Source organism: Oenanthe melanoleuca, chromosome 6 (genome assembly GCF_029582105.1).
Source record: "Oenanthe melanoleuca isolate GR-GAL-2019-014 chromosome 6, OMel1.0, whole genome shotgun sequence".
Classification (NCBI taxonomy): domain Eukaryota; kingdom Metazoa; phylum Chordata; class Aves; order Passeriformes; family Muscicapidae; genus Oenanthe; species Oenanthe melanoleuca.
The window spans coordinates 24,635,564-24,660,891 of record NC_079340.1 but is presented as its reverse complement, the minus strand read 5'-3'; the positions used below and the strand labels follow the sequence as shown (position 1 = coordinate 24,660,891).

The following is a 25,328-nucleotide window of genomic DNA, read 5'->3' as shown; positions in this document are numbered from 1 at the left end:
GGAGGTGCCTGGAGAGATTTGTTTGAGATCTGTTCAGTGCAGTGATGCAGTAATGTTGGAGAATATCATGGGCTCCATCATTACAGTTGTCACTGCATTTAGCTGTGGAAATTGCTCTTTTTCAGGTCCTAGGGCCTTGCTGAAAGCAGGAACAGTGTGGTGATGGAAATGGATCTGAGCAGGAGGATGCCATTAAAATCACAAGGGTGAAATTGAAGGCATCTCATGAATTCCAGGAGTGTTGACTGCTGCTTATAAAAGGCAAATTAAGCCATGGTCTCATGTATAACAGGCTTTGGTTAATCTGATCATGGATAGCTCTTAATTGGGCTGCTTCATTTGAGCAGTGGCTGTGTGTACAACCCAGAGAAAGATGCATTTCAGTAATAAATCAGGAGCACTGGTGCTTGCTCTGGCCTTGTTTATGCAGTCTGATTTTGGAGAGCTTTTTTCCTCACTCTGCCTATTGTGCTATACAGGATGCTTTCTCCAGAGTATGTGGTGTTCATTTAGGCTGAAAAGCAAGGTCTAAGTGGTGATTCATGTATGGGGTGTATCCTGAAAGATCCTCCTTGGAAATACATAAAATTCTCTAGCAGTGCATCTCAACTCCATATGAACAATGCAAGGCTGTGGTTCTCATCACTGAGGAGCTCACAGATAGATGTGTAGATGTGGCCTTAATTTGTTTAAGGAACCCACATCCTCATGTCACCTGAGGTTTCTTTATTTTTCTTTCCCTGTCACTCAGGACAATTGCTTTGTTCTCTTAGTGAACGTCAGAACACATTTTAAAAATAATCTATAGAACAAGATTTAACAACAAAGGCCCATCTGTTTCCAGAAGATGGGAAATGTGCAACCCTGGGCAGAATGTCACTTGTTGAATGAATTATGTTCTGTTTATACTGAAGAAATAAAAGAGTTTATTGATGAAAAGGAGGGAATATAAGGTAATGTTAAAATGCAGACTCTCAGTGAATAGCTGCCTTCAGAAAGAGTTTCTGCAGAAGTTCACCAAATCATAGCAGTTTTCAAGCAGAGACTTCATGTCTGCTGAAGCCCTTTGTCCTGCACATTCTTCTCCTCCCAGTGAAGGCCATATTCACACAACAGGGCTCTGTCCCTATTGTAAAAGTCATGTAAGCTCCTGACTTTATGACATTCATGCAGTAGAGAGTCCAAGTTTTTCAGCTCCAGTTCCAGGGGTGGCTCCTGTTCTCTGAGGAACAGATTGAAGCCTTCCTCTCCAGAAATGGCACCAATCCAAAACATTCTGTCATGTCCCACAGTGATTTAGGGAAGACTTCTCTGGGTGGATATCCCACCCAGGCTTGCTTTTCAGATGGAGGGAGGACTGACCTGCTGCTCCTGTTTCTGCAGGCCCCCTGGAGCACGTTCACCTGTCTCTGCCCTTTGTCACCACGAAGAACAAGGAGATCAATGCCACAGCAGTGCTGTGGCCAAGCCAAGTGGGAACACTCACTTATGTCTGGTGGTTTGGGAACAACACAGAGGTTTGTATTCCTGATTGACTGAGGTCAAAGTAATCCTGGAGGAGCTGATAGAAGAGGGAGGGAGGGATCTGGGGATGCTTCTATATAGTTACGTATGCAAGAAAATTATAAATCAAATACTGAGATACTGATGGTCCTTGGAGGTACCAACATGGAAGTGTAAGTAGTGCCTTGTGTTTATGGCTGTGACTTAGCTGCAGGGTTTATTGCTATTTCATGCTAGTTGCCACTGGCTTTCTTCCTTAATTCCATCCAAGTTGAACATAGTTAACCGAAATCTGAAAGAGTTTCTACTATTTTTCTTCACCCTCTTTTCTTCAGTAAAAAGAATAAAAAATTAGGGGCTTTGGAAGATTTTTTAGAAAAACAACTTTTCAAGCTGAAGCTGTTTTTATATCTGGAGCTGACCTATGCTGAGGCCCAGCACCCTGTGCTAAACCACATGTGCAAAAGGACCTTGTTGTCATGTGCTACAGGTGGATGAAATGGTTCCTAGCACACCTCCCTGCCCCAGGGCTCTGCTCAGATGTGAGAGCATCATCCATCACGTTCTGCTGCCTCTGTGCTTGCAGTCTTGATAAATCTGCACAGACATTAGAACTGTTGCTTCACATATAATTGTGGCTAAAGTACCCAGAAACCCTCATTAGTTTCTGAGAGGAGAGGTTGTCATGGATTTTGTAGAGCCAAGAGGGACCTTCATAATCACCCATGGTTCTCTTCTGTGTAATGCAGATTGGAGAGTTTGATCAGTACCTTCTGCTGTATTTAACTCTTTGTGACTAAGGCAGAACATGACTTTTTGTTGTTGCTGTTTTGCATTAGTAATTTTCCTCAGATAATGAAAAATTCACTGCTTCTCCTTTTGACCATCTCCTCCAACTATTTCCCCACAGCTAATTATTCTGAGCTTTGAACTCATGCACTGTGTTTGTAGTCTGAATTTATCTAGTCTGGGATTCAAGCTGTTGGATCTTGTTATGCCTTTTTGTGTAGATTAAAGAACTCTGTACTATCAGCAATCTTCTCCCCCTAGAGGTACTTACAGGCTGTGATTGTCACCTTTTAACCTTCCCTCTGATCTCCTAAACTCACAAGTGATCAGGGTTGGTCTGATTCTGTTCCCACTGAAGTGTGAGTTTTACTATAGACTACAATGGCAACAGTTTGACTTAGCACTGGGTGCTTTGAAGATCTCACCAGAGTTCATTAACAAGTGGAAAGGGAAGTTAAGGCAGAGTCAGCTGGAGGACACAGCTCATTGGTAAACTGGATCACAGCTAAAGGGACCTGTGTCCTCTCAAGCATCAGCACTTGCCAAAAACGATGTCTGTACCTAAGGATAACATGGGCAGCAAATGTGGAATCTTAACTTGGCTGGTTCTGTGACAGGCCCCTAGAGGCACCTTAACTAAAGCACTTACACTAGGATTAGGAAAGGAGGGTGCTACCTGAGCAGTGAGTGTTGCAGGACTGTGTATCAGGGTCTGGGTCTCTGGGGAGAGAGCAAAGGTGAGCATTTTAACACAGGGTCCAGAACAACCAACATGCTAAGTGGAAAGGAAGCACTGGAATCTTAAAACATAGCTCCTTTGGAAATAAGAGGTATCTTACTCTGAGCTTCAGGAGGACATCCCTGTCTGGGATTTGTGTGCCCTCTCTAGGAAATTAGCTGCCATGTCACAGGGCCCCTCCTGAGTCTGAAATTTCCAATCTGGAACTAAATCCCCAAACCATCCCAGTAGTTAGAGAGCCAAACTCATTTTTGCTTTTCCCTTCCAGCCAAATTAACTGAATTTTCCCTGTTATGATGTATTTGCAGCCACTGATCACATTGGAAGGGAGCATTACATTCACATTTTCAGTGGAAGGGATGAACACCATCACTGTTCAGGTCTCAGCAGGAAACACCATTCTTCAGGACACAAAGACTATTGCAGTGTATGGTGAGTTCTTTCCCTTTTATTTCACACAGGATTCTCCATAGTCAACATTTAGAGAGCCAGGTTAGCTGGCAGCAACATGAGTTCTTTATTCCAGAATGCTTTGAGTGAGATTATAAATTGAATTCCAGTGTTGGAAACCAACACACCAGTCCAGCATAATATCTCTGAAGGCCACTGACTGACATTAGTGCAGACTGACATGATTGCAGAACATTGATCTCCTTCCCAGTGCCCTCTGCATGTGCTCCATCACTCTGATCATCCTACATGACTGTCAGAATGTTAGTTTGTTTTGTGAGCTGGTTTTCCCCCTTCTTGGCCAGCAGAGGCCTCTTAACTCACACAAAAGCTGCTCAGCTTGAAAGATAAATCAGTGCTGTGTGCTGCAGCTCTGCACAGAAATCTGTACTGATTTGACATTGTTCTCATGCATCACAGGCAGTTAGAGCACACAAATACCATGTAGTGTAGATGGAGCCTAAACCCCACTGGGAATCCCAGTTTTAGCTGATACTGATCAGTGTGGGCACCTCTGTTAACAGCAAGAGACTAGGGACATTTTCCAAGGCTGCTCCTCTCCCCACATTTATCCCTGTTCCAATTAATATCTCTAGGGCTTGGGGCACATCTGTGAGAGTCCAGTCACAGCTTCCTACAGGGTGTGCCTGCTCCAGAAGTCAAATTGAGACTAACATTGCATTTACATTCCCAGCACAGCTCCCTTTGCAGTGCTATCCATCCACTCCAGTGAGGACTGATCACCTTTTCCAGTTCCAAGACACTCCAGTGATGAATCTCCCAGGTTCTCCACATCTCTCAGGGAGTCTCTCAGGCACACTGCTGGATTCCCTCACAGTCTGTGCACCATCTGCAAACTCATCAGTCAAAACATGAGCTGCACCAGGTTTCACAAGGTTCTGACCCCTCATTTGGCATTAAGGCATTTCAGCCTTTACTCACCACTCTGTCATTGTGTCTGCAGAGAAATTTCAGTCCCTGAGGTTATCATTCTCTCCAAACCTTGATGACTACAACCCAGATATCCCAGAGTGGAGAAGGGACATCAGCAGAGTAGTCAAGAGAGCCCTGGTGGAGGTAAGCTGTGTGCATCACCTGTGTTCCAAGGGTTCTGGTCCTGATTTGTTCCTTCTTTAGGACTGGATCAGCTGTGTTCTCAAGGTGTCTCTTTGTGTCCACCTCCCAGAAGAGGAGAATTGAAAGTATTTGAAGCCAGCATCCTAAATTTTAGACAGGTGAAATTATCTCATCCTATGACAATTTGGTGCCCAGAGTCAGCCTTCAGTGTAAAGCAATGCTGTTCTAATGGAATTGCAAATATGCTGTAGGAAATTTGTGAGACCAAAATTTAATCAATTTTTACTATGCAGAAGAACATCATAGCAAGTACTTTAAGTCCTTCATATAGCATGAGGCTGGCAGGGCAGGATTGGATGCTGGTTTTCCCATCAACCCTGTAGAGAAGTTCTGAAGTCCCTTCTTTAACTATGGAACAAAATGTCACAATATTTAGTGTAGCTGAAGATTTGGATTTGAAATGGAGGAGGTAAGACTTGGAAGAGATGGCTGGAGTTTCTCAGCTCAGTAGAAAAGTAGTGCAAGGAATTGTTTGAAATAGTGTTTCTGCTTTTTTTAAAAAAAAAAGATACTCAGATTTTGAAAGGACAAAAGGCTTGTCCATGTTATTAGTAAGCTTAAGTGTTATTTGTGGCATCATCTGTGCAAAAACTCTAGAAAAATTGTGTACTAATCAGGTGCACCAACTTGTCTGGATGTTTGTGAGATTTTTTTCTGATATTTTATTAAAAAACAGGAGGAAAGGGAAAAAAAAGAGCATTTTTCTGGAGCTTGATCTTCTGACATATTTATGTCTGTATCAAGTATTCAAGGATCCATTTATCTTCAGGATGAATTTTCAGAATATAAACATCTCAATAAAGCAAAACCAAACCATAAAAAAAGAGGAATTTTAAAACCACAGTACCAAGGCTGCATTTCAAAAGCAGAGCAGTGGAAATACAAAGTCTTTTTGTTATTTGATTAAAAAAATAAAAATTGATAGCTAATTATCCATCTTCATATAGCTAAATGATTCACCTCAAACAAGCCTTTGTGAGAAGTTCCTGTAAAAATTTAAAATAAACCCAGTAGATTTCTACAGCAATTAAGTTAAAGGTATAAAAATGAGTCAAATAACTAAATAATTCAATAGGAAATTATAGCTGTGCTATAGAATTTTTATGAACTTTTATTAAAGTATTATATTCTTATTGCAGAATATCATCAGACTTGGATAAAATTCTGCATACAAAATTATAGTTCTGTACTAAAATCTGATCTTCACTCTGAGTAGGGATAATTTTATATTATCATAAAATATCCTATTTCTTGTTTTGATCATAATTATTTGCTCGCATCATTGATTTTATGACTACTGTCTCTCACTTTTGAAAGAAAAAAAATAAATTGTTCCCAGCCTCTGAAAATGAAGGCAATACTGTGTCTTTTTTCACACCTTAAAGCAACCTGTCAGGCAAGCACAAATAATGCAAGCCCTGGCTTCACAGAATACTCATTAAGAATATAAGAGACCTTTATATATTTATAAGGGTTTTTCTCTAAATCCACATTACAAAAAAAAGCAAGATAAAAAAAAAGGGACAAAGACACATTCTTTTCCTTGGCATGGTGGAGGGGACTGCACAGGGTTTTCCCCAGACTGTCAGCAGTCACACCTGTGTTATCCACAGGACTAGCTCAGAAAATGGTGATTTATGATCAGTTTTGCATCCAGCATTTCCTCCAGTGAGCACCTCCTCCATGTCTTTGCTCCTGAATTACCATGGAGGAGAATTCCTGAGATTTAGCTCCAGTTAATGTTTGAGAGGCTTCCAAGTCCTTACTGCAAGGGAATCTCTGTGGTGCATCTGTGATCTGTCCTTGTATCTGAAGGCACTTTTTTTCTACCAACTAAATTCAGCACTTGAAAACTTCAGGTTAAATCAAAACCTTGAGATTGAAGTGCCTTTGGTGGATAATTCCCAACAGAGAGGCAATGGAGGAAAATTAATCAAATAATATTTCTCCTTCCTTTGGCTAACAAAACTTCCTGGGGGCTAAACTAGGTCCTTTTCTGGATAATAACTCCACAATCTGATTGTGCAGCATCAGCTGAAACATAAGACTGGAGATGTCCCTGGTAGTAATTACTGTAGGGTACCTTTTTCTGAATTTTATCTAATATGTCAAAACTAGGGGGTATTAAAGTCCTAACTTAAAAATTTCAGCCAATGAGACTACATGGGATAGTACTGGGATGCCTTAAAGAATGAGCTCTCAGCTCTCAGTGCCATCCACAATTTCTGTCTCCATTTTTTGTCTGTGTATCAGGCTACAGGTATTTCCAGCAAGCAGGTTCTGGTTGCAGTGCTCCCTGGCCTGCCCACGTCTGCTGAACTCTTCATTTTGCCATATCAGGATGCCACAGGAGAAAAAAAAAGAGCAGCAGCAAACCTAGAGCAGGTATGGAGTCCATTACTTGTAGAAGGATGTGTTTATGCCTTTCTGTGTGTGTATATATACATGAGATATATATCTATGTATGTATATGGGATTTGTGTATGGCTAGAACTGCTAATTATGGTAGGGATGCATCTGATGAACATCTGATTCAATGATGTGTTACACATGTTACATCCTCTTTAGGTCTGGGAGTTTTTTATGTTTCTGGTTTTTTGGGGGTTGATTGGTTGGCTTGGGCAGTTTTGGTTTATTTTTTTTTTCTCCTCAGCATTGGGAACAGGCTTTGGAGGTGTCTTTAGGAGTTCAGATGCTCATTTGTGTTCCCCTAGAAGTCCTGTTTACTTCATGGAAGCAGGAAGAAAGAAGGAAGGGTTTAGGAAATGATTCCTGCCAACAGGAACCGTGGAGTAGCTTCACGAAGCAAAGTTTTTGACAGTGAAGAGTCTAGAAAGCCCTGGAGGACAGAGCTGGGTGGTAAACCTGGGCAGTTCAGGACTTCTTTAGCTGGAGGCACAGGGATGGGATTGGACAATCTGCCTGCCTTCCTGCTGGTGCTGGAGATGGGGCTGTGGAAGGTTTTCTCTGTAAACAGCTGAAATAGGTTATGATGAGTGAAGAACTCTGTCTGCAGACCCATAAAGGTCTGACCAACCAGATTGGCCTAGGAGGACTGTAATTGATAAAACACTGTGCTGGGCAAAAGTCCTGAAATGTCATAGAATTGTTAAGGTTGGAAAAGACCTCTAATGCCATCAAGTTCAACTGATAACCTAGCACTGCCACATGCCCACTAAACTATGTCCTCTTGTCCCAGAGCTCCTTTGCTGTCTCTCATCTTCATAGTTCAGATTCCAGGGGCAAAAATAACTCTGGCCCTGAGGGAAGCATCACTGTACCTCTCTCTGCTCCATGTCTCCATGCCTCAAGCCATGTTAATTTAGCTGTGAGCCTGAAGCCTCCCAGTCACCCATATTCTTAAGCTTTCCCTTGCTCAGCATTCCTAGCTGTCATCTTTTGGTTTGACAAATGACCTTCTTCAGTTTTCACCACTCATGTAATAAACAAAAAATATGGAGATTTACTGCTCTGGAAAAAATCTTTCCTTCCTTTTCCTCTTCATTTCCCCTTCTCTTTGCTTCCTTTACAAATTGGCAAGGAAGCCAGTCCATAAACTTTCAAATTTTCATCTGACCCAGCTCCCCTCTGGCACTCAGCAGCTTGCTTTTTCTCCCTCTTTTTATGCCTCTCTTTTTCTCTCCTGTAAAGACAGAGTCTTTGTGGCTGTGGAGAGAAGAAGCCCTGGCAGTGCTCTCATGGCCTATTTCATGGACAAGAAGAAATGTCATTTTCAGTGGGACTCCATCAATATCTCTGGCATCCTGCAGGGTCCAAATGGTAGCCTTTAGAGGAGAAAGAAACTATTTGCCATTTGCAGCCAGTTCTTTCTTCTGAAAAAAACCCAGGATGGTCAGAGTGTTTTTCTTTTTGGTCTGTGGGTGCTGCATTCCCCTTCCTAATAACTCTAGTAGAAAATGGTGAAGTTTTTAGTGAGAACTGCCCAAGGGCCACAAAAGGTGTCTATGCTCTGCAGCATACTCTGATCCTGCTCCTGTTTTGTCATCCATTTTGCCTGTGATCCTCACTGTGCCTTGCCCAAAGTGTTTCAGAGCTCTCTCAACAGCCTCCCCCCGTGCTTGAGGTTGCTGGGATGAGTATTGGGGCAGATGTTTGATGGCTACAGCTTATGTTGCTTCTGAGGTACTTGTGATGTACAGTGCTCTTTTCTGGTAGGAACAGAAGTCTGGTTTGTGCTCCTGGGCAAGGAACATAGATTATTCAGTAGCTTGTTCAAAGGCATGTATGTGAGTTTGTCAGTTTGCAGGTGCACACCCAAAGGAGTTACAGTTCTGAATCATTTTTTCTAGTTTAGAAGAGAAACTTCCAAGTATGCAGGGAATAAAATGGGAATAGTTTACACAAGTACTGCAATGGAATAAGGTACCTTAAGGAAACACTTGATTACAGAGATTTCTTTCTTCATCCCCTGAGCTAGACCACTGTCCTGCCATGGGTGGCCATGAGGGGTGTGTGTGGTTTCATGGATTTCACATTTACCAGTAAATCTCATTCATATTTAATAGCCAGGGGAGGCTTACATTTTGCTGTTTCCCCTTGAGGTGGATTAGGCTGTTCTGTTTTTATCTGATACATACTCATTTGGCTTTGTAAACATACTTTTAGGTCTCTCTGTCCGGCCACTTGTCTCTAGGTACATAATTCCCATTGGCTTCAGAGGCACATAAATGTCCACAATCTCTTGGAAATCTAGGTCTTGGTTTCCCAATTATCGAAGTTAATAATACTCCTGTGTGCCACACATGTTTTATGGGTCTGAACACAGTAGCCAGCAGTGGTGGGACTGCAGTAGTGCTGCACTTGACAGATGTACATTTCCATGAGTGTAGTGTATTCATGTCTCTCTGAGACTGTGGTTAGATGGTAAATGTCATTTTCTTGATGTATCACGCTCATACAATTGCCCCAATTTTTTTTTTTTAAGTATACATGGAATCAATTATTGTCATATGTTTGCATTTAGAAATGTGAAGTCTGCATTCCTAGTATTTTCCATTGGCAACTAATGTGCCTTTAATAAGTTTGACTTTTAGCTGTTGACAACTAAAAAAATACAGCTACATGTGAGTCTGGGGGAGTTTTCTCTATGTGCAACATAGGACAACTCCACCTAATATATAAATACATAAAAAGTTCTTGATATCCACTCCACTTTCTGTAGTCAGTGCAAAGTTATTCTTCACAGTTTCCTAAAAAAATCAAAAGGCCTTGTAATCCTGCAGAAGCCCAAAACACATTCACAAAATCTTTGACAGGAATATTGTGGCTTTTTCTATTTTTCTTTTCTTTTTTAATTTTGTCATTGGATTGTTCTATTTCATTTAACAGTAGCTGAGGACAGGCTACCACCCTGTTTAAAAATGTAGGAATAGTTGGCAGTTGTCAAGCACTGGTCTTTGATTCACATGCTGTGACTGCAACAACACTGAAATATCCCAAATCTTGCAAAACCAGGATTGCCACTGGCCACTTGGGCTGGAATGCAGTTGTTACAGCATCTTCATGGATAGGCTTGGTGAATTTGATGATTACAGAATTCAGATCTGCTACTTCAAAAGCACAAAATTCTTTCTCTTTAGTGAAAGGCAAATCTCTGATAGTAACATTTCAAGAAATTTAGTTATTTTTAGCACAAATCCAGTTCAAAATGAATGCTTGGTAGGAAAATATTCTATTTAAAATTCGGTAGAGGGCAGTTATGGTTACTCTATTCATTTCAGTGTATAGTTTTACTCAATAGGAGGATTCAGAGGGTTTACCTTTTTATTTATGCATTTCACAAATTATCTTCTTTTCATGTTGTTTGCTAGTGGGGGCTTTTTGTCAAACATAATGAATGCATTTTCTTTTAGTCAAAGGAAATGTAAGCAGAAGGTAACTGAAAATTCTGAAGTGATGTTTTCATATCAACTAAAAGGTTTCACTGTTATCCTGAATTTCTCTTTAGTTCTCCATTTGGGTGCTTTTCACTGGCCTATTCAAAATTACTGTAGAAGAATGCAAAACAGGGGTAGGAGCAGATAGTTAATGGCATTTGAGGCCATTAATCTTTCCTCTGAGAAGAGCTCTCAGCAACAGAGCAGGATGGAGACTTTGGCAAATGGTGACATCAGCTGGTTGGTGGCCAACTGTACTCAGTGTGTTGCAGCTGTGGCCAGTGCCTGTATCCAGCCAAAGAGATGGGAAATGACATGGATGACTGAATACCAAATGGACAGTGATGAACTGCAGAGATTAAATACCTCTTGTGAATTTAAAACCATTGAGAGTGGCATCCAGGAAGCCTGGAAGCACATACCTCCTGGGATTCTTTCCTTAAGGCAGATTTAGTTTTACATCTGCTTCTTTGTAGCTGATGGAGCTTCTATCTTATTTTATAGTTTGGGGTTTTCTTTCAGCCACCCTCCTAAGCTGTAGTGTTTCAGTGTATTTGCTTTCAGTATTTTCCTTTTCTCTGAAGTATTTCAAGTGTGCCCATCACCAAAATATTTTTAGCAACAAGATCATGACAGTGAACACCTTCAAATCTTACAGAAAATTGTGCCAATCAGTCCTGGGAATTAAATTCCAGGAAGAGGTTGATATATGGGGTAAATCATGTAATGTTTACTAGGAGAGATTTTTTTTTAACATCTGTGCCTTTGAATGAAGATCAGGTCTTCCACTTAGGGCAGGTTGGGTCAGTATTAAGAAGTAAAGGCAGATGAGGAGAGGATGGAATAATCAAAATACCTTGTACCAGGGGCTTTTTTTCCTTAGCCAGCTTTTCTTGATAGCTGCTTGTGTGCTGTAGGAGAGGCTGTGTAAATCTCTTGTCTTTGTACCTCTGAGTTAACTCCTGCCATGTGACTGTCAGCCCTCTCTCCCTCATCTTTTGCTCAGTGTACAGAGCAGCCCTTGATTCTCAAGGCTGTTTTTGGTTGCCTTTGTTCATCAAAAGTGGATCCTGGCTTTTATGTCCAGGTTCTCTCTGGGTTCATATCTGCTGTTCCATTCTTGTCCCAGAGTAACCACAGAAATATCCTCTGCCTCGTGCTCTCACTGTGTCCCTGGGTACTCCCAGCAGTTGAATTTAGCATCTTTCATTAAAGATCAGAAGAAATTCCTGCTGGAGCCAGTAAGTCAGTGCCTGTGCTCTTTTCAGTGCTAAGGCAAGCAAGCTTTAGAGGCCCCATGTGAAGTGTCCAAGGTTATCCAGGGCAAGTGGCACAGTTTAAAGAATTCCACATTGGCCCTGACTCCTGCTTCACTTTCCCAATGTTGGTTCAAGTTTCTTCCTCCTAAATCAATGTGCATAATTCTTTCCTTAGTTGTTTATTGATTTGCTGGATGAATTGAAGTGTAGCACTCATTAGCTGGGATCTTTACACAGTATCTATAAAATTATCAAGATTCTTAGCTAGTGCATACTGGCACAGTTGAATCACATTCAATTAGTCTAAAATAATTTACATCAGGGGTTTCAAAAGTCAATAAAGGTATGGGAAAATGCCCTTCTCAGTGATAATTCTACTTCTTGGTTCACATGGTTCTTTTACAGTCCTAAATCTGACAAAATGCTAAGAGAAGCCAAATTAATTTTTGTTTTGTTCCATTTTTAAATTGGAATCTCTTTTTTTTCCATTCACAAATTGTCTGTTATTATTATTCATTATGTGTCCTTTGATGAAAAATGATACATGAAGAATAGTTCCTATTACTGAATTATTTTTGCACATCATGCTTAATTCTGCAAATGAAGCAGATAAAGTCAATGAGGCTCAGTTAAGGACCAAAACTAATTCTGAAAGCTAATTATTTTCACAAGAGAGACTCTTGAAGACTATAAATTAAGAGGTTGCTATTCTAAGAAGTTTTGTCTTCAGCTAAGTTAGTTGCATCTCCAGGAGGGAGAGATGAGGAGGGGGAGTCCTGAGGCCAACCTGTTCCTCAGATGGAGATCTGGCTGTTTACCTGGAGTCACATTGCTATTTTTGGAACAACTCAAAGTACTTTGATGTTTCCTTTTCTGCTTTTTAAACCAAAATGCATCCATGGTATCACTTTGAGTGCAGAAATAAAGGGAAGCACAAACCCAAAAATGTTTACCATCAAAACCTTTTTATTACCTCAACAACTGAGATCAGCCTTTGTGTAAAAATTTAATTCACTTTATTAATACTGAAAATGAGTCAAGTCAGAACCACTCCTAGATTAAAGTCTGGTAACTGAGCTAGAAATAGGCTTGATAGAATAAGAAAGGAAGAGGAGTCTGTTCTCCAATCCCAAAGCAAATGTCCTGACACCTTTCAGTGCACAGGTCCCCTTGGGACCATGTGAGGACCACAAACATTGCCAGGTCCAGCTTTAGAGAGCAGGGTCCATTCCCAATGTGAATTTGCCCTTGAGGTTTATGTAAGCTGCTCACTGATCTCAAATACTGGCTTTTGTAAGCCATTATGTATGGTTTCTATTTCAGATCATTTTTAGGAGCACAGATATGCATTTTCACTCTGTCTGTTTTGAAGAGAATCTTGTTTTCCACATAAAGAAAAACAAAAATATTGTACCAAGCAAGCAAACATTTTGAAAACACGTCTGAATGCATCTGTTGTTCCCTTGGATGTGTGTGTCAGGAATCTCCAGAGCTGCCTGAGGAAGGCAGATGTCTGATTCTCACTAGAACTTCTGGCACTTTTGAAGATCTTAGGCTGTAACTCACTTTGTTCACTTGTTCAGATTCTATAAAGACCAAGGTTAAAAAAAAAAAAAAAAGCTGTACACAAAAGGCCACTGGGAGAACATGTAATGAATCGAGCCAAGGAAATATGCTCCATATTCTGTGCAGAATGAAGAGTGTTGCTGCCAGTTTGGACACTTTGTGTGTAGTCCTGGAACAGTTCTGGCTGTTTCAAGCCTCTGCTGAGACACTGATGGTCTCAGGCAGAAATTATTTTAGTCTGAGATGAATTTGTACAGGGTGTTAGACAATGAAGTCCTCATTCATAATCAAGTAACAAAGCAATACAGTGATAATAAATTTCAGTTGTGACTCCTTCTTTCTGACTTTCTTCCTTTTCATTACTACCTCACCCTTCCTGCCTCTCTCCTTCCTGTTTTTCCTCTCCATTGGCCCTCCAGAGAGGAATACCTGTTGACTTTCCTCTCACACACCTTGCCTGTGGCAGGCAGCCCCAGCACCCCTCAGCTGCTGTTCTGCCACAGGAGCTCTCAGCCAGGGGACATCTCACTGTCCCTTCCAGTCACTAGTGCCCAACCAAATCTCTTGTACCTTCTCATGCTGACTTTCTCCACATTCTCCCATTCCTCCATTTCTTGCCCAACTCCTTGAGGAAGCCATTCTCCAGCACTTTTTTTGCCTCTTTCTTTCCTTGCCATTTTGTGCAGCTATCACAATGAGTTGAAGAGGAATAACACACAATGTGTTTGTCTCCTTTCTTTAGTTTACTGTCTTTTATTTGCTTGTGGTTTTTTCTTTTTTTTTTTTTTTTTTTTTTTTTTTTGTTTGTTTGTTTGTTTGTTTTTTCCAGAGGCTCAGCTGCCCCAGCACCAGGATCTCATAGCAGAAAGGAAAATTCCTGCAAGGAAAATTCCTGCAGGGTTATGGAGGGAGCTGTTGGGTTTTCTGTAGGACTGGATACAACCAGCATGATACTTTCCCCATTAGTTCCATGAGCCATTAATGTACCTGGCTTGCAGCATACCAATCTGCATCTGTTGCTCTAGTTTTAGAGATGAAAAACTTTTTATAGTTGTCAATCTTGGTTATTAATACACTCAAATCCTTAAAGAGGGCTATAATTTGCTTCCCAGGCATTCTTCATGTACTGCACATCTTTGTGTCACCATCCCTGCTGCTCTGAGCTCAACAGATGGCTCTTTGAATGCAGGTGGTATTTTTTTTCTTGCTATTGGAAGAAATATATTTGCTGCTCATTCTGGCACTCATGAAATAAATTGTGACTTTAAAGAGATATATTTAAAAATATAAATAAAATGCCTGTAAGAGTTATTGCCAAATTGATATTGGACTGAAGGCACCTATTCAAGTGATCAGCAGCCAGAAATGAAGTGTATGAGCCAAAAGTATTGAAAGAACCATTAAGAATGTTAAAAAAAAAAGAGAAGCATATAAATCTCATACTGTGATGAATGATAGCCAAGGAACATCTAATCATATCTGGGTAGAATTCACTGAAATAGCTCAACCAGACAAAAATGAATAACATGAAAAAGATGGTGTAAAAATTATTGGAATGTTCTTTTTTTCTGACAATTTTTCATTAATCTTCAAGAAGGAATAAGGATTTATTTAAAACAAATTGAATTAAGTGGTGAACACTAGAATAGGATTCCACTTGATCCTGATTTCATGGCTATAAAAACACATTCTGAGCAACTGCATATTCAGGTTTATGGGGGGATGTTGTTTTTCCAGTTTTCCAACCACCTCTCCTTAATAAGCCAACCTGGAGAGCTGTGACTGTTGAATTGAAAAATTGATCTGTGTTGTAAGAAAATGTGAAATACATGAAATGTGAGGCAAATGAACATACAAAAGACACACAACAAACTGTCAACACCATGTCTGTAGGCTTCCATTCTTTGATTAATCTATCTGAATTTTTTGTTTTTAATGGCAAGATGTCTGGAACTTCTTGCATCTAATGAAGTGTGATGTGATGTGGAAAAAGTGGATCTCTGCATATTGTGACAAACTGACTTAAAAAAAGGCATGTTTGCCAACAGATTGGACCAAAGTTTGGCTCCTTTACTGTACAAATACAGATTTCATGGGGTCCTATCTCAGCAAATGCTCATCTTTTCTGTTGTGTCCTTGAAGGAGGAGTAATCTGCTTCATTTCTGTTAGGGCTCTGTTGATGCTGTCAGTTATGGAAGGATAATCTGGTGGTCTGAAAGCTCTGTGGAATATCTCCCCCATGAAAGAGAGTGGGTCATGCATGTAACCCATAAGAAGAGATAGAACATGTATTTTGTTTAAGCCACATTCTGTATCAGTAAATACTTAAGAGATTGAAGCTGGTTCTGGTACATTTTTAAGGATTAGGGAGCAGCTGTTTTGAATCTCAGAGCTGGATGAAATGAAATTTGCTTTTAGAACTGGAAAATTAACTGCCAGCTGTGGCAAGAATCTAAACCATTCATTTTTATCCAGGTATATTTTCATGTTATGAAAATCCTCTAAGAGCATGGAACTGGCCACTCAGCCATCAAGAAGTTATTCCCTACGAGCAAGTGTTGATTAACAATGGAAATGTTCCTTTTCCCTTGAACAGTGAATGAGTTCACTGACCAGTGCTGCTGCTGGCTGGTCCTGTGGCCACTTTCCCATGTGAAAATGTGAATGTCCTGTGGGGTTCAATCCCCTTTTACTGCTGGGCTGCTCCCACAGAGGTGTGACAGGGCACCTTGTTGCTCAGTCAGTGCTGACCACACACAAACCACCCTGTCCAAAATCCTCCATTGTGAGGTGATAGCAATCTGTGAGGAAACAAATGCATTTCCTTATTCTTTTTTTATTTCTTTCTTTTTTGTTTGTTGGTTGGTTGGATTTTTTTTTCCTTCCCAGATTTCAGAAACATTGATCCAGAAACTGAATCAAAACCTGGTCCATTTTGAGTTGAAGCCAGGAGTTCGAATCCTTGTCCATGCTGCCCATTTAACAGCAGGTGAGTGTCCTCTCTCTGTGTAGCTCTGTAGCACAGCAAGCAATATATCAATGGTAGTACTGTGCTATTTAAACATTATTTTAAACATTTCTTATTTTTATATCACAATAACAGCACCATGTATAAGCAGACATTAAAATGTCTGCTCTTCCTCACCTTTCTATATCATGCCAAAAAGATATAGTGGCTTTTGCATTTACAGATAATCCTTCTGTTTCCTTAGGTGCAAGAATTTACTGCTTTTTTTGAAACATGGTAAAAGTAGCAGTAGAAGTGTGTATTTCTTGGTTATCTCTGAAATATTTAACAGCTAAGCAGCACCATGGCATTTTCAGCCTGGGTCACACAGTGCAAAAGTTACCTGCTAGCCTTGGATATGTGCAGATATTCTAGAGTCAGCAAGCATTCAAAGCAATTAAACACTGCTCAAAAGTTGTTCAGCAGTCTGAAAGACTAGAGTCAATATAGATATGCACAAAAGACAAAAGAAAATAAGATATGGACAAAAATAAAATCAGGCATTGGGCTTTAGCTAATCCTATCTCAAAATAAGTCATCTCCAAAGTCCTGATATTTAATTACATATGTCACTGTCCATTCTGCATGCTGAAACCTTATTTCACAGCACAGGTCCTACTAAATTATTTCCAGAGATAGGACAAACCAATCCCCACTCTTAGGAGTTCACTTTCCCCAGGCACTGCTGATAATTCTGATCAATTGGTATCAGCTTCTTTTGGTAACTTGCAAACCTAAACCCTCAGTTCATTTGTACCAGCAAACTGCTCTCCAGAAAGCTTTTTGTGGTGTGAATGGATCTGCCCAACCTGGTGTCATTCTACGTGCTGCCTTGTAAGCAGTAAGAAAAGGAGACTATTAAGAAAGGGTGTAGTGTGACTGCATTTAAATTCCCCCAAAAGAAAGGCTTGGGGTTTCCAATATTTCATTTTTCCTAAGCAGAACTAACTTTCTCATATCTGTCCTGGGAATATTGCTGCATATTTCTGCTTTCTATTAGCTGTGCAACAGATGACCAGATGCTTATTTTTAGACAAGATAGAACCAAAAGCATTTAATATCAGCTTCAAAAATGGAGTTGCAGGCAATTGTTCATAATTTTTACCAAAAATGCACGTTTTTATTTGTATTTGCACACAGACACCAGGAAGGAGTACTCTCTGTCCATAACAGGTGCAAACACTCTTTTTTTCTGCAAGGTTGGCTTTGCTGTTCTCTCAAAGCCACCAGTGAGTGATTGCTGTAACTGGACTCACAGTGTCCCATAGGAACCTTATAGGATTTTGTCTCTTGCAGAAACAGGATTCAGTAAGAATGCAAAATGAGCTTGGGTGGCCAAACTATGTACTGAAAACCCAGAGAACAGCCACTGTGAGGTCTTTGAGGAATTATGTCTCTTTAACAAGCTGCAGAGGTCATGTTCTCTGTCTCAGTAAAAGACCCAATTTCATACCAAAACTTGTGAATAGTTCAGAATCTGACAAAAAGCCATGAGAGACTTCTCTGCTAAAAGCTATTGTTTGGGTTGGTAGAAAATCAGAACTGGCCTTTGGAAATCCAAGCTTTTATAAAAAATGAAATAAAATGAAGCAGGGAAACCTGGAACACAGCACAGTGCCAGAAGCAACCCTTAGAAAACACAATCCAGGGGATGCAGATAGCCCAAGGTGCTGCTCTGGGCTGCGTTATCCCTTCTTTCCCAGCCTTTCCACTGATTTTGTGCTGGACTCTGGTAGCTGTGAGCTGTGGCTGGCTGAACCACAAAGCTCAGCAGGTGTTTTTGGAAGTGTACTCACACTTACATGTGCACACCTAGATTTATGTGCCATGCCTGAGTGCACAGGTGTGTCCTCTCTGTGTGTGCCTGCCCACACACAGCAGCATTTCCTGCAGCAGAGAACCTGCAGGGAGTAAAGTGCAGGTTTCTGAAGCAGCTTGGAGTGGACATTCAAGAAGAACCTGTAGAAATGACCCTGTGTGTGTGTGTTGTGTGTGAGTGTGTGCATTCCCTGGAGCTCAGAAGAATGACAGGCACTGGCCTCAGCACATTTCAGACTTCTGTCTTCTTTGTTCAGAGCACACTGGAGGAAGGATTAATTTATGGCAATTATAGACAACAGATTGTGATTCAGTCATCATGTTCATTCCTTCTTCTCATGAGATAAACAAACCCATGTCCCCAACCCAACAGACAACAACTTCAGATCTAAGGCAGAGGAAAATATGCCAATATTCCTCACAAAGCAGTTAAATAGCTGTTTATTACTAGGCTCTCAGTGCAGCATTAGAGCAAGAACATTGAGTGATGCTGAATCTGAATAGGCTGGAGAGCCACTTTGTCATCCCACAGAGCTGCAGAGCCCCACAAAACACAGATGGAGAGGGGACAGAGTGGAGATGTGTAAGGAATTCATATTAATGGATTCTTTCATTTTGGTTCCTGCTGGATGTGGGAAAGGGAAGGTTTTTTACTTCTCTTTGTAAATGTTGGCTTTATCAATCTGAGTGTGAAGCTGAAAATACATCTGCATGTGATGTGTGTGCCTTTGCTGTGTGTGCCTGTTTCCTTGTGTCTTCTGGCTCTGGTTTAGGAGGGCTCTGTTCAGTGCATGAGAGGAGCTCAGGGGTAGGAGGGGATGTGTTTGGCAGCAGCTGGAGCTGGCTGTGAGTGCCCTGCAGAGGAGGGCACTACCTGGGCTGTGCTCTGTGTGTGAGGATGTGTTTGCTCCTGTCCTGGCACAGCTGGAGCTCTGTGCCTGTCTGCATGAGCAACTGACTGCTCTGCTCCTACTGTGGAACTGCCTGGAGGCTCACTGCCTTCCTGAATGTGTGTGTGAGAGTGATGGAAACTCTGTTCAATACCATTCACTTCGTATTTCTGGGAAATCCATGCTTCTGCATGGGTTGGGTGGCCTTATTTTGGGAGGGGTTATGGCAACATGGTGAGCAAAACTCTTGAGGAGAAGTGAAGAGAGGCTCTGTCTGATTAAGATTGGTTTTGGTGTGTTTTGTTGTTTTGTTTTTTTTTTTCTTGAATCTGAAAGAAAGTTCTCTAAAGGAAAAGCTGTGAACTTCATATCAAGGGATATGTTGAGCACCACAGGTGATCTAAACTTGGGGTTCATCCCAGGTGGATTAAAAAGGGAGGGAAGCCCAGGAGATGTGTAGACCTGCTATGAGTGCAATAAGAGGGGAGAATGAGCCGTGTTTGTGGAGGGAGCAGCTTTCCCTTCAGGCTGGGGTGCCTCTAACCTCCTCCTCTCTTGCAGCTCCCCTGGTGGACCTCACTCCCAGTCACAGTGGCTCAGCCATGCTGATGCTCCTCTCTGTGGTTTTTGTGGGACTAGCTGTGTTTGTCATCTACAAGTTCAAAAGGTATGAGCTTCCCTGAGCCATTTCCTCCTCTCCATTGCTGCCTTTCAGTGAGGTGTTTGGGTTTGCTTGCTGGGTTGTTTTTTTTCTGAGTGAGCTGTTTTTTTGGTTTGTAAAAGCTGATACTACATCATCTGCCAGAGTACCACACAATGATGGTTTCTGTTAATGTTTTAGGAAGATTCCTGGCCTTAATATATATGCACAGATGCAGAATGAAAAAGATCAAGAGATGGTCAGTCCAGTCAGTCAGAGGGAAAGCATACCTAATGTCCCTCAAAGTGAGCTGATGAGCCCTGAGCAACTAGTAGATGAGAAGTTGGAAGTCCACCCCATAGGTAAATAACTTGCAGCATCCTGCAGCTGCTCAGACTCCGACTTATAATTGGCTAACCTTTTTCTCAGCCTCCCCTCTTCCCATATTCCTGCACAATCCTCCTCCCACCCTCTTCTGCTGCAACATCAGATTTGCTACAGGAAACCTTCTAACTCTTCCCTCTCCCTCACTGCCATGTGATGAAAGGGAGGGGAACAACTTTAGGCTTTTTCTCTCTCCTAGTTGCTCTACGTAGATCCCCTCCCCTTCTCAAAAAAATCCTGCTGGCAATGTAATTTACTTTGCTGGGGCTGATATAGTTGTGGGGCTAAGCCCCATAGCCAGAAGAACTTCAGCCACCCTCACCTGGAACATGGAGGTGAGCAGGTGATTTGGTAAGTAATATCTAAAAGCTAAATATCTGCTGATGATTTGACTGCTGGGATCTTAGTGCTGTGCCAGACCTTGTTGCCTGCAGCAGAGTTATTCTGGCTGATTCCCAAATAAACTGAGTAAAACCTGGGATCTCAGTATTGGACAGCTGGGTTTATCCTCAGGCTGACTTCTCCCAGAGGCCTCTGTGTTTGATTATTTCCAAAAGCAGGCTTTTTTAGGACCTACAGTGAATGGATTTGGACAGGGCCTTCTGGGATCAGTCTGTTTTCTGTTACCCTGGCTGGAGTAGAAGGACTGGGACAGAGCAGGGAGGTTTCAGTCTGGAGACATGTTCTGTTAAAGCCAGGACTGCTTTGGCAATGCTCAGCTTCACTCATGAGGTGACAATTCTGCTGGTCCAGACTGCAGGTACCCCTGCAAATAAAGAAATGCACCTGTTTTAGAAGAATTAAAGAGAAAAGGCTGCCCAGGGATGTTGTGGAGTGTCCTTCTCTGGAGATAGTGAGAACTCTCCTGGACATGATCCTGTGTAACCTGCTCTGGGTGGAATTATATCCAGAGGTCCCTTCCAACCCCACCTCTTTGTGATTCTGCAGCTTAGGCAGGAGTGAAGCACAATTGCAACTGAGATTCCTTATTTGCACAGTGTCATCAGCCTAAACAAACCTTAGCTCTGACCTGAGGATGTTCTAAAATCTATTGGAGTGTTTGCTGAAGCAGGTTTGGAGTCATGGCTACTGCAGAGAGAGACCAAGGAAAAGAGGAGTTAAAGGGGGGAGTGTGATGGGCTAAGATTGCAGCCTGTGAAAGAACCTGGGAGGAAAAAGGAGAAAGGCTTTTGATGAAACTGGTGTCTAAGCTGGAAGCTCCACTGCAGTCAGTGCTGATCTCTCCTAACCTGTTCACTAAGGAGGTTTTTTAGCTATTAAAAGCTTTTAAGCAGCTATTCATCAGCAGACCTGGACACCCCTGCTTAGCAGGACACAGGATGGAGTGAGGGGACCAACCTTCCATGTGGTATTCCCCATACAGAGCAACCTCAGGCCACAGTGCAGAACCCAAGGAAAGGAAATGCAACCAGGGTAGTCTGGACAGAGGACTTCCAAAAAGCCTGTGGATCACCAAGAGATTTCAAGCCAAGACCCAGAGCGGTGGGTCCTAAACTTAACAATTTTTTTAATGTTTGTGGTTTTTTTTTGTTATTGTTGGTTTTTTTCTCCCTAAGAAACCTCCAAGGCAAAATTGCTGTAAGATGTTAAGAGAAACACCAAATTTCAAGTCAGCAGCTCTCTTTCTAGAGTTGGGTGAGCTTTGGGCTTTGAGCTCCTCCTTTCTAAAAGAATGCAGTGGTGGTGGTTAATGCAGTTCCAGGAGAAGGCAAAAATGTTATCACATGTCTCTCAGGCTGCAGTGGCAAGGGTCAGTCACTGCCAGCTCTATGCAAGGGACCTTCATATCTGCTCTTGCTGCTGGTGGAAACTTGAACCCTGGAAGGCTCCAGGATAAGAAAAGCCAAAAGCAAATGTTGGGGGCAGGTTTTCATTTAATTTCATTTCATCTATAGCATTTCTGGCTTTCTATAACAGCCAGAATTTTATACATTTTTCAGCTGTGCTACTGAACACTGCATTGTGCCAGAAATTGGCCTTTTACAACTCCTTGGTTTGCACCTGTGGCTGCAGGATTGAGCACTAAAGTTAAATATGTGAGATACACAGACTCAATTATGTATCAAAAGGAATCAGTCCAACAAACTTCCTAAGGGTGTTTTTTCATCCTGTCAGTGAGATGAATTAGAAAACTGAATCAGAGCTCATTGACAAAATGAGAAGGTCTGGACCTAGGTGTGAACAGAATAGAAAGTGCAAAGGCACTCTGCTATACAAGTACTTCATCTGTTTCTGGAAATCAGCAATTTCTTTTTTAATGAGTTTTCTTTCTTTTGGGAAAACAAAGCAAGACTGTAATTGGGTGTTTCTCTTTTGTATGCTTGTTCAGAAACCATCTTTTTTCCATCACCTTTGACTGACATTCAGGGATCCTGCCTTGGAGGGATCAGAATTAATGTCCCTGCATCATTTAATTTTCTCTCCAAACTCTGGCAGCAAAACCTCACTTTCCTATTTTCTGAGTTGTTTCAGCACTTCTTTTGCAAATGCAAAGGTTAAGGGTATTTATGAAATTTCCAACACCTTATCATTGCAAATGAGTTACACATTTCCTCTGAGGACCTCAACCCTCCTTCCCTCCACCCCTCTGCTCCTGCTTTTCCCTCTACCTTTCAACATGGGTGAATCATCTTCATTAGCAAAAGAACAGGACATCATCTTCAGTGTTTGAATGACAAGAAAATATTTCTGGAAAGTGTGTGTCAGTCTGAAACAGCTGAATCCCAAAGGCCATCAAGGTGATACCTGCAAGCTCTTCCTTGACTAAATATGCATGTTATTTACTGACTTCTATTTTGTTCTTTGCCACAGGAAGTATTTCCACAGCTGCTGAGTCCCAGAGCACAAAAGAAATCCCTACCTATGTAAATGGTTGAACTGAGGACACCAACATCTGTATCTAAAAAAAGGAGGACAGCTCACTGCATTTGGACTTTTTAATTCTTCAGATGACAAAGGGTTTTTAGCTTTAAGCCTGTGCATGTGGACATTATACTGAGACCATAGTGGAACTGCATTGTACAGGTGTTCAATTTTAGTGGGGGGTGGGGGGAGAGGAACTGGTACCACTATTCACTCCTGCAGCCCTTCCCCTCACCCTTCCACTCTCTTTTTTTCTGATCTGTCTCTAATTTGTAGAAAATTCATAATGTTATAGGCCAAGAATATGCATGGGGAGGGTCTCCTCTTTAGGGAGAGGGATGGGCTGGGATGTGGGGGAGAAGGGCTGGGTGGTGGGAGGTGGGAGGGAGTGTTTGGGGTTCTGGGCTTTAGGTTTAACTGCTCTTTTAGCACTTGGGGCTGCTCTGGCAGGACACACACACAGAAATCACACTGGAGTTTTAAGGCACTGAAATATTCTTGGTCAGCCTGGTTTATCTCTCTGTTAGGACTCTGCCCTTCATTCCTCTAGCTGCAGCTGCTGCCTGTGCCCCACGTGTGAGGAGCTGTGTGAGTGTGGGTGATGCCAGCTCCTTCAAAAGCAGCTTTGCCAGCCTGCTCACACCAGGGCATCCCACTGGTAGTGCCATGGAGGATAACACTGCCTCCTAACCCTAGAGCAGGACAGAACCAGTTGCATTGCAGATGAGTTACTGCCAGCAAGAACTTACTGTGCTTTGTGCCAGCCTTACACCTTCAGTTTGGCTGAGAGAAAGAAACACCCTCAGCTCCATGGAGTGCTGATGGCTGAGTTTGTCTGGGCAGTCACAGATCTCTGCCCTTTCAGAGTCACCCAAAGGGTGTCAGTTTTTGGAAATGCACCTTGTCCATAGAATAGGGAGCAGAAAAGGTCTGTGCACAGTTTTCCTGTGGCTTTCTTTGGCACCCCCATTGGTTGCAGACCTGCAGGCTCCTGCCACTGTGGGCTGTGGGCAGAGAAGGGAGAATTTGGCCTGGGACTGTTGCCATGCATTTTGAGCCTCAGCACCACAGGACCACTCTTACACCAGATTTGATTTCTTACCAATAACTTAAGCTTGTATCTTACCCTGCAAGTGGAGATGAGGCTGTAGGACATGTTCACATAGACTGTGCAAGGGAGCAGCAGGAAAGCAGGATTAGCACACCTCAAACACGTCCTCCAAAGACACTGGAGAGCTGTGTAAAACCCAGCCCCTGGTCATTACAACTATTGGTTTCCAACCCAACTCAGGTAATTAAACCTAGCACCAGGATTTTGGTTTGGAGTGCAGACAGAAGTGCTGTAACCAGTGTACACTTGCCTGTGTCAGGTGGAGGCAGGTAGAGGCCAGTGCACAGTCAGTGAGGCACACACAGGAGGCACCCTGATTGCTGACACAGGTGGGTTTGTTCAGTAGACAGTGCCATGAGCCAAAACGAGGAGAAGGCAGCATGGTCAGTGTGGCCCAGAGTCCCAGGGCAGGATTTGGTGGTGGTGGGTTTGAATTTCTCTGTCACAAACTGGGCACAAACCTAAATCAACCCACTTGCTGGCAAAACAAAAATGATATCAAGGTCATTAGTCCCATAGCAGTTAAAGGATAATCACAGTACAGAGTCCTCTGCCTCTCTCTGCAGTTTCTCTGAGGACTGGTAGAAACAGCAATTTGTAGGCTTTGCTATTGTGTTTGCAACTACAGCTTTAAGAAAGATGGGAAAGTTTTGACTGCAACTGTATAATAGTCCCCACTGAAGTCCAACATTAGCCAACTTATTTTTATAGTAAGCCAATCAAAAAGTTTTCTTATAGTGTTGGAACTATTTCTAATTTTAAAATTACTTTTTTTGATGTACTTTTTCATCTTCTTTTTCCCCTTTCGTTGAATACAATGTAGCGTAATGTATAATTGCTATTGTTTATTGCTTTTACAGTCATATTTATTAAACAGATTATGTCTCTAAATGAAGGCCCATGGTTTCCTTGCTCATTTTAGCCTCTGTTCCTGGTGGGAATCACTAATAATATTAAAACAGGAGGTAGTTGATAACCTAAAAAGATATGGATGTTCACAAATGAGGGGAGTGCAGTTCCTAGAAGCAAGATGCCAATATAAAGATAACCTTCTCAATCCTTCATTTTTCTGCTTTCCAAGCATGCAGTGATAGAGCTCTAAGCAGTTCCCTGGAACTCCCAACTCCATTCCCTGACCCCATACAGTCTCTGTTAAATGTTCCTTTAAAATATATATTTTTTTTGGCTCTGCTTCTGCCAGCACTGATGAAGGAAAGTCTGAATTTTTAGCATTACTGGTTAATTTACATGTGA

General features: G+C 41.8%; 1 protein-coding gene across 2 annotated transcripts in view; it reads left to right on the top strand.

Moving 5' to 3' along the window:
• The window catches only part of SORCS1 (sortilin related VPS10 domain containing receptor 1), a 263,410-nt gene extending 238,441 nt beyond the window's left edge, over positions 1 to 24,969 (top strand). Inside the window, exons 20-28 of one of the 2 annotated variants that reach the window (XM_056495392.1) lie at positions 1,384 to 1,517; positions 3,340 to 3,463; positions 4,446 to 4,558; positions 6,872 to 7,003; positions 16,231 to 16,330; positions 19,618 to 19,723; positions 19,898 to 20,058; positions 21,465 to 21,583; positions 22,913 to 23,271. In XM_056495392.1, the coding sequence (XP_056351367.1) occupies positions 1,384 to 1,517; positions 3,340 to 3,463; positions 4,446 to 4,558; positions 6,872 to 7,003; positions 16,231 to 16,330; positions 19,618 to 19,723; positions 19,898 to 20,058; positions 21,465 to 21,583; positions 22,913 to 22,969 (1,046 nt within the window). In that variant the 3' untranslated portion in view covers positions 22,970 to 23,271. Of the gene's footprint in view, positions 1 to 1,383; positions 1,518 to 3,339; positions 3,464 to 4,445; positions 4,559 to 6,871; positions 7,004 to 16,230; positions 16,331 to 19,617; positions 19,724 to 19,897; positions 20,059 to 21,464; positions 21,584 to 22,912 lie in introns of both variants that reach the window. The other variant, XM_056495393.1, reaches the window with a different exon arrangement.
• Positions 24,970 to 25,328: the final 359 nt, after the last annotated feature.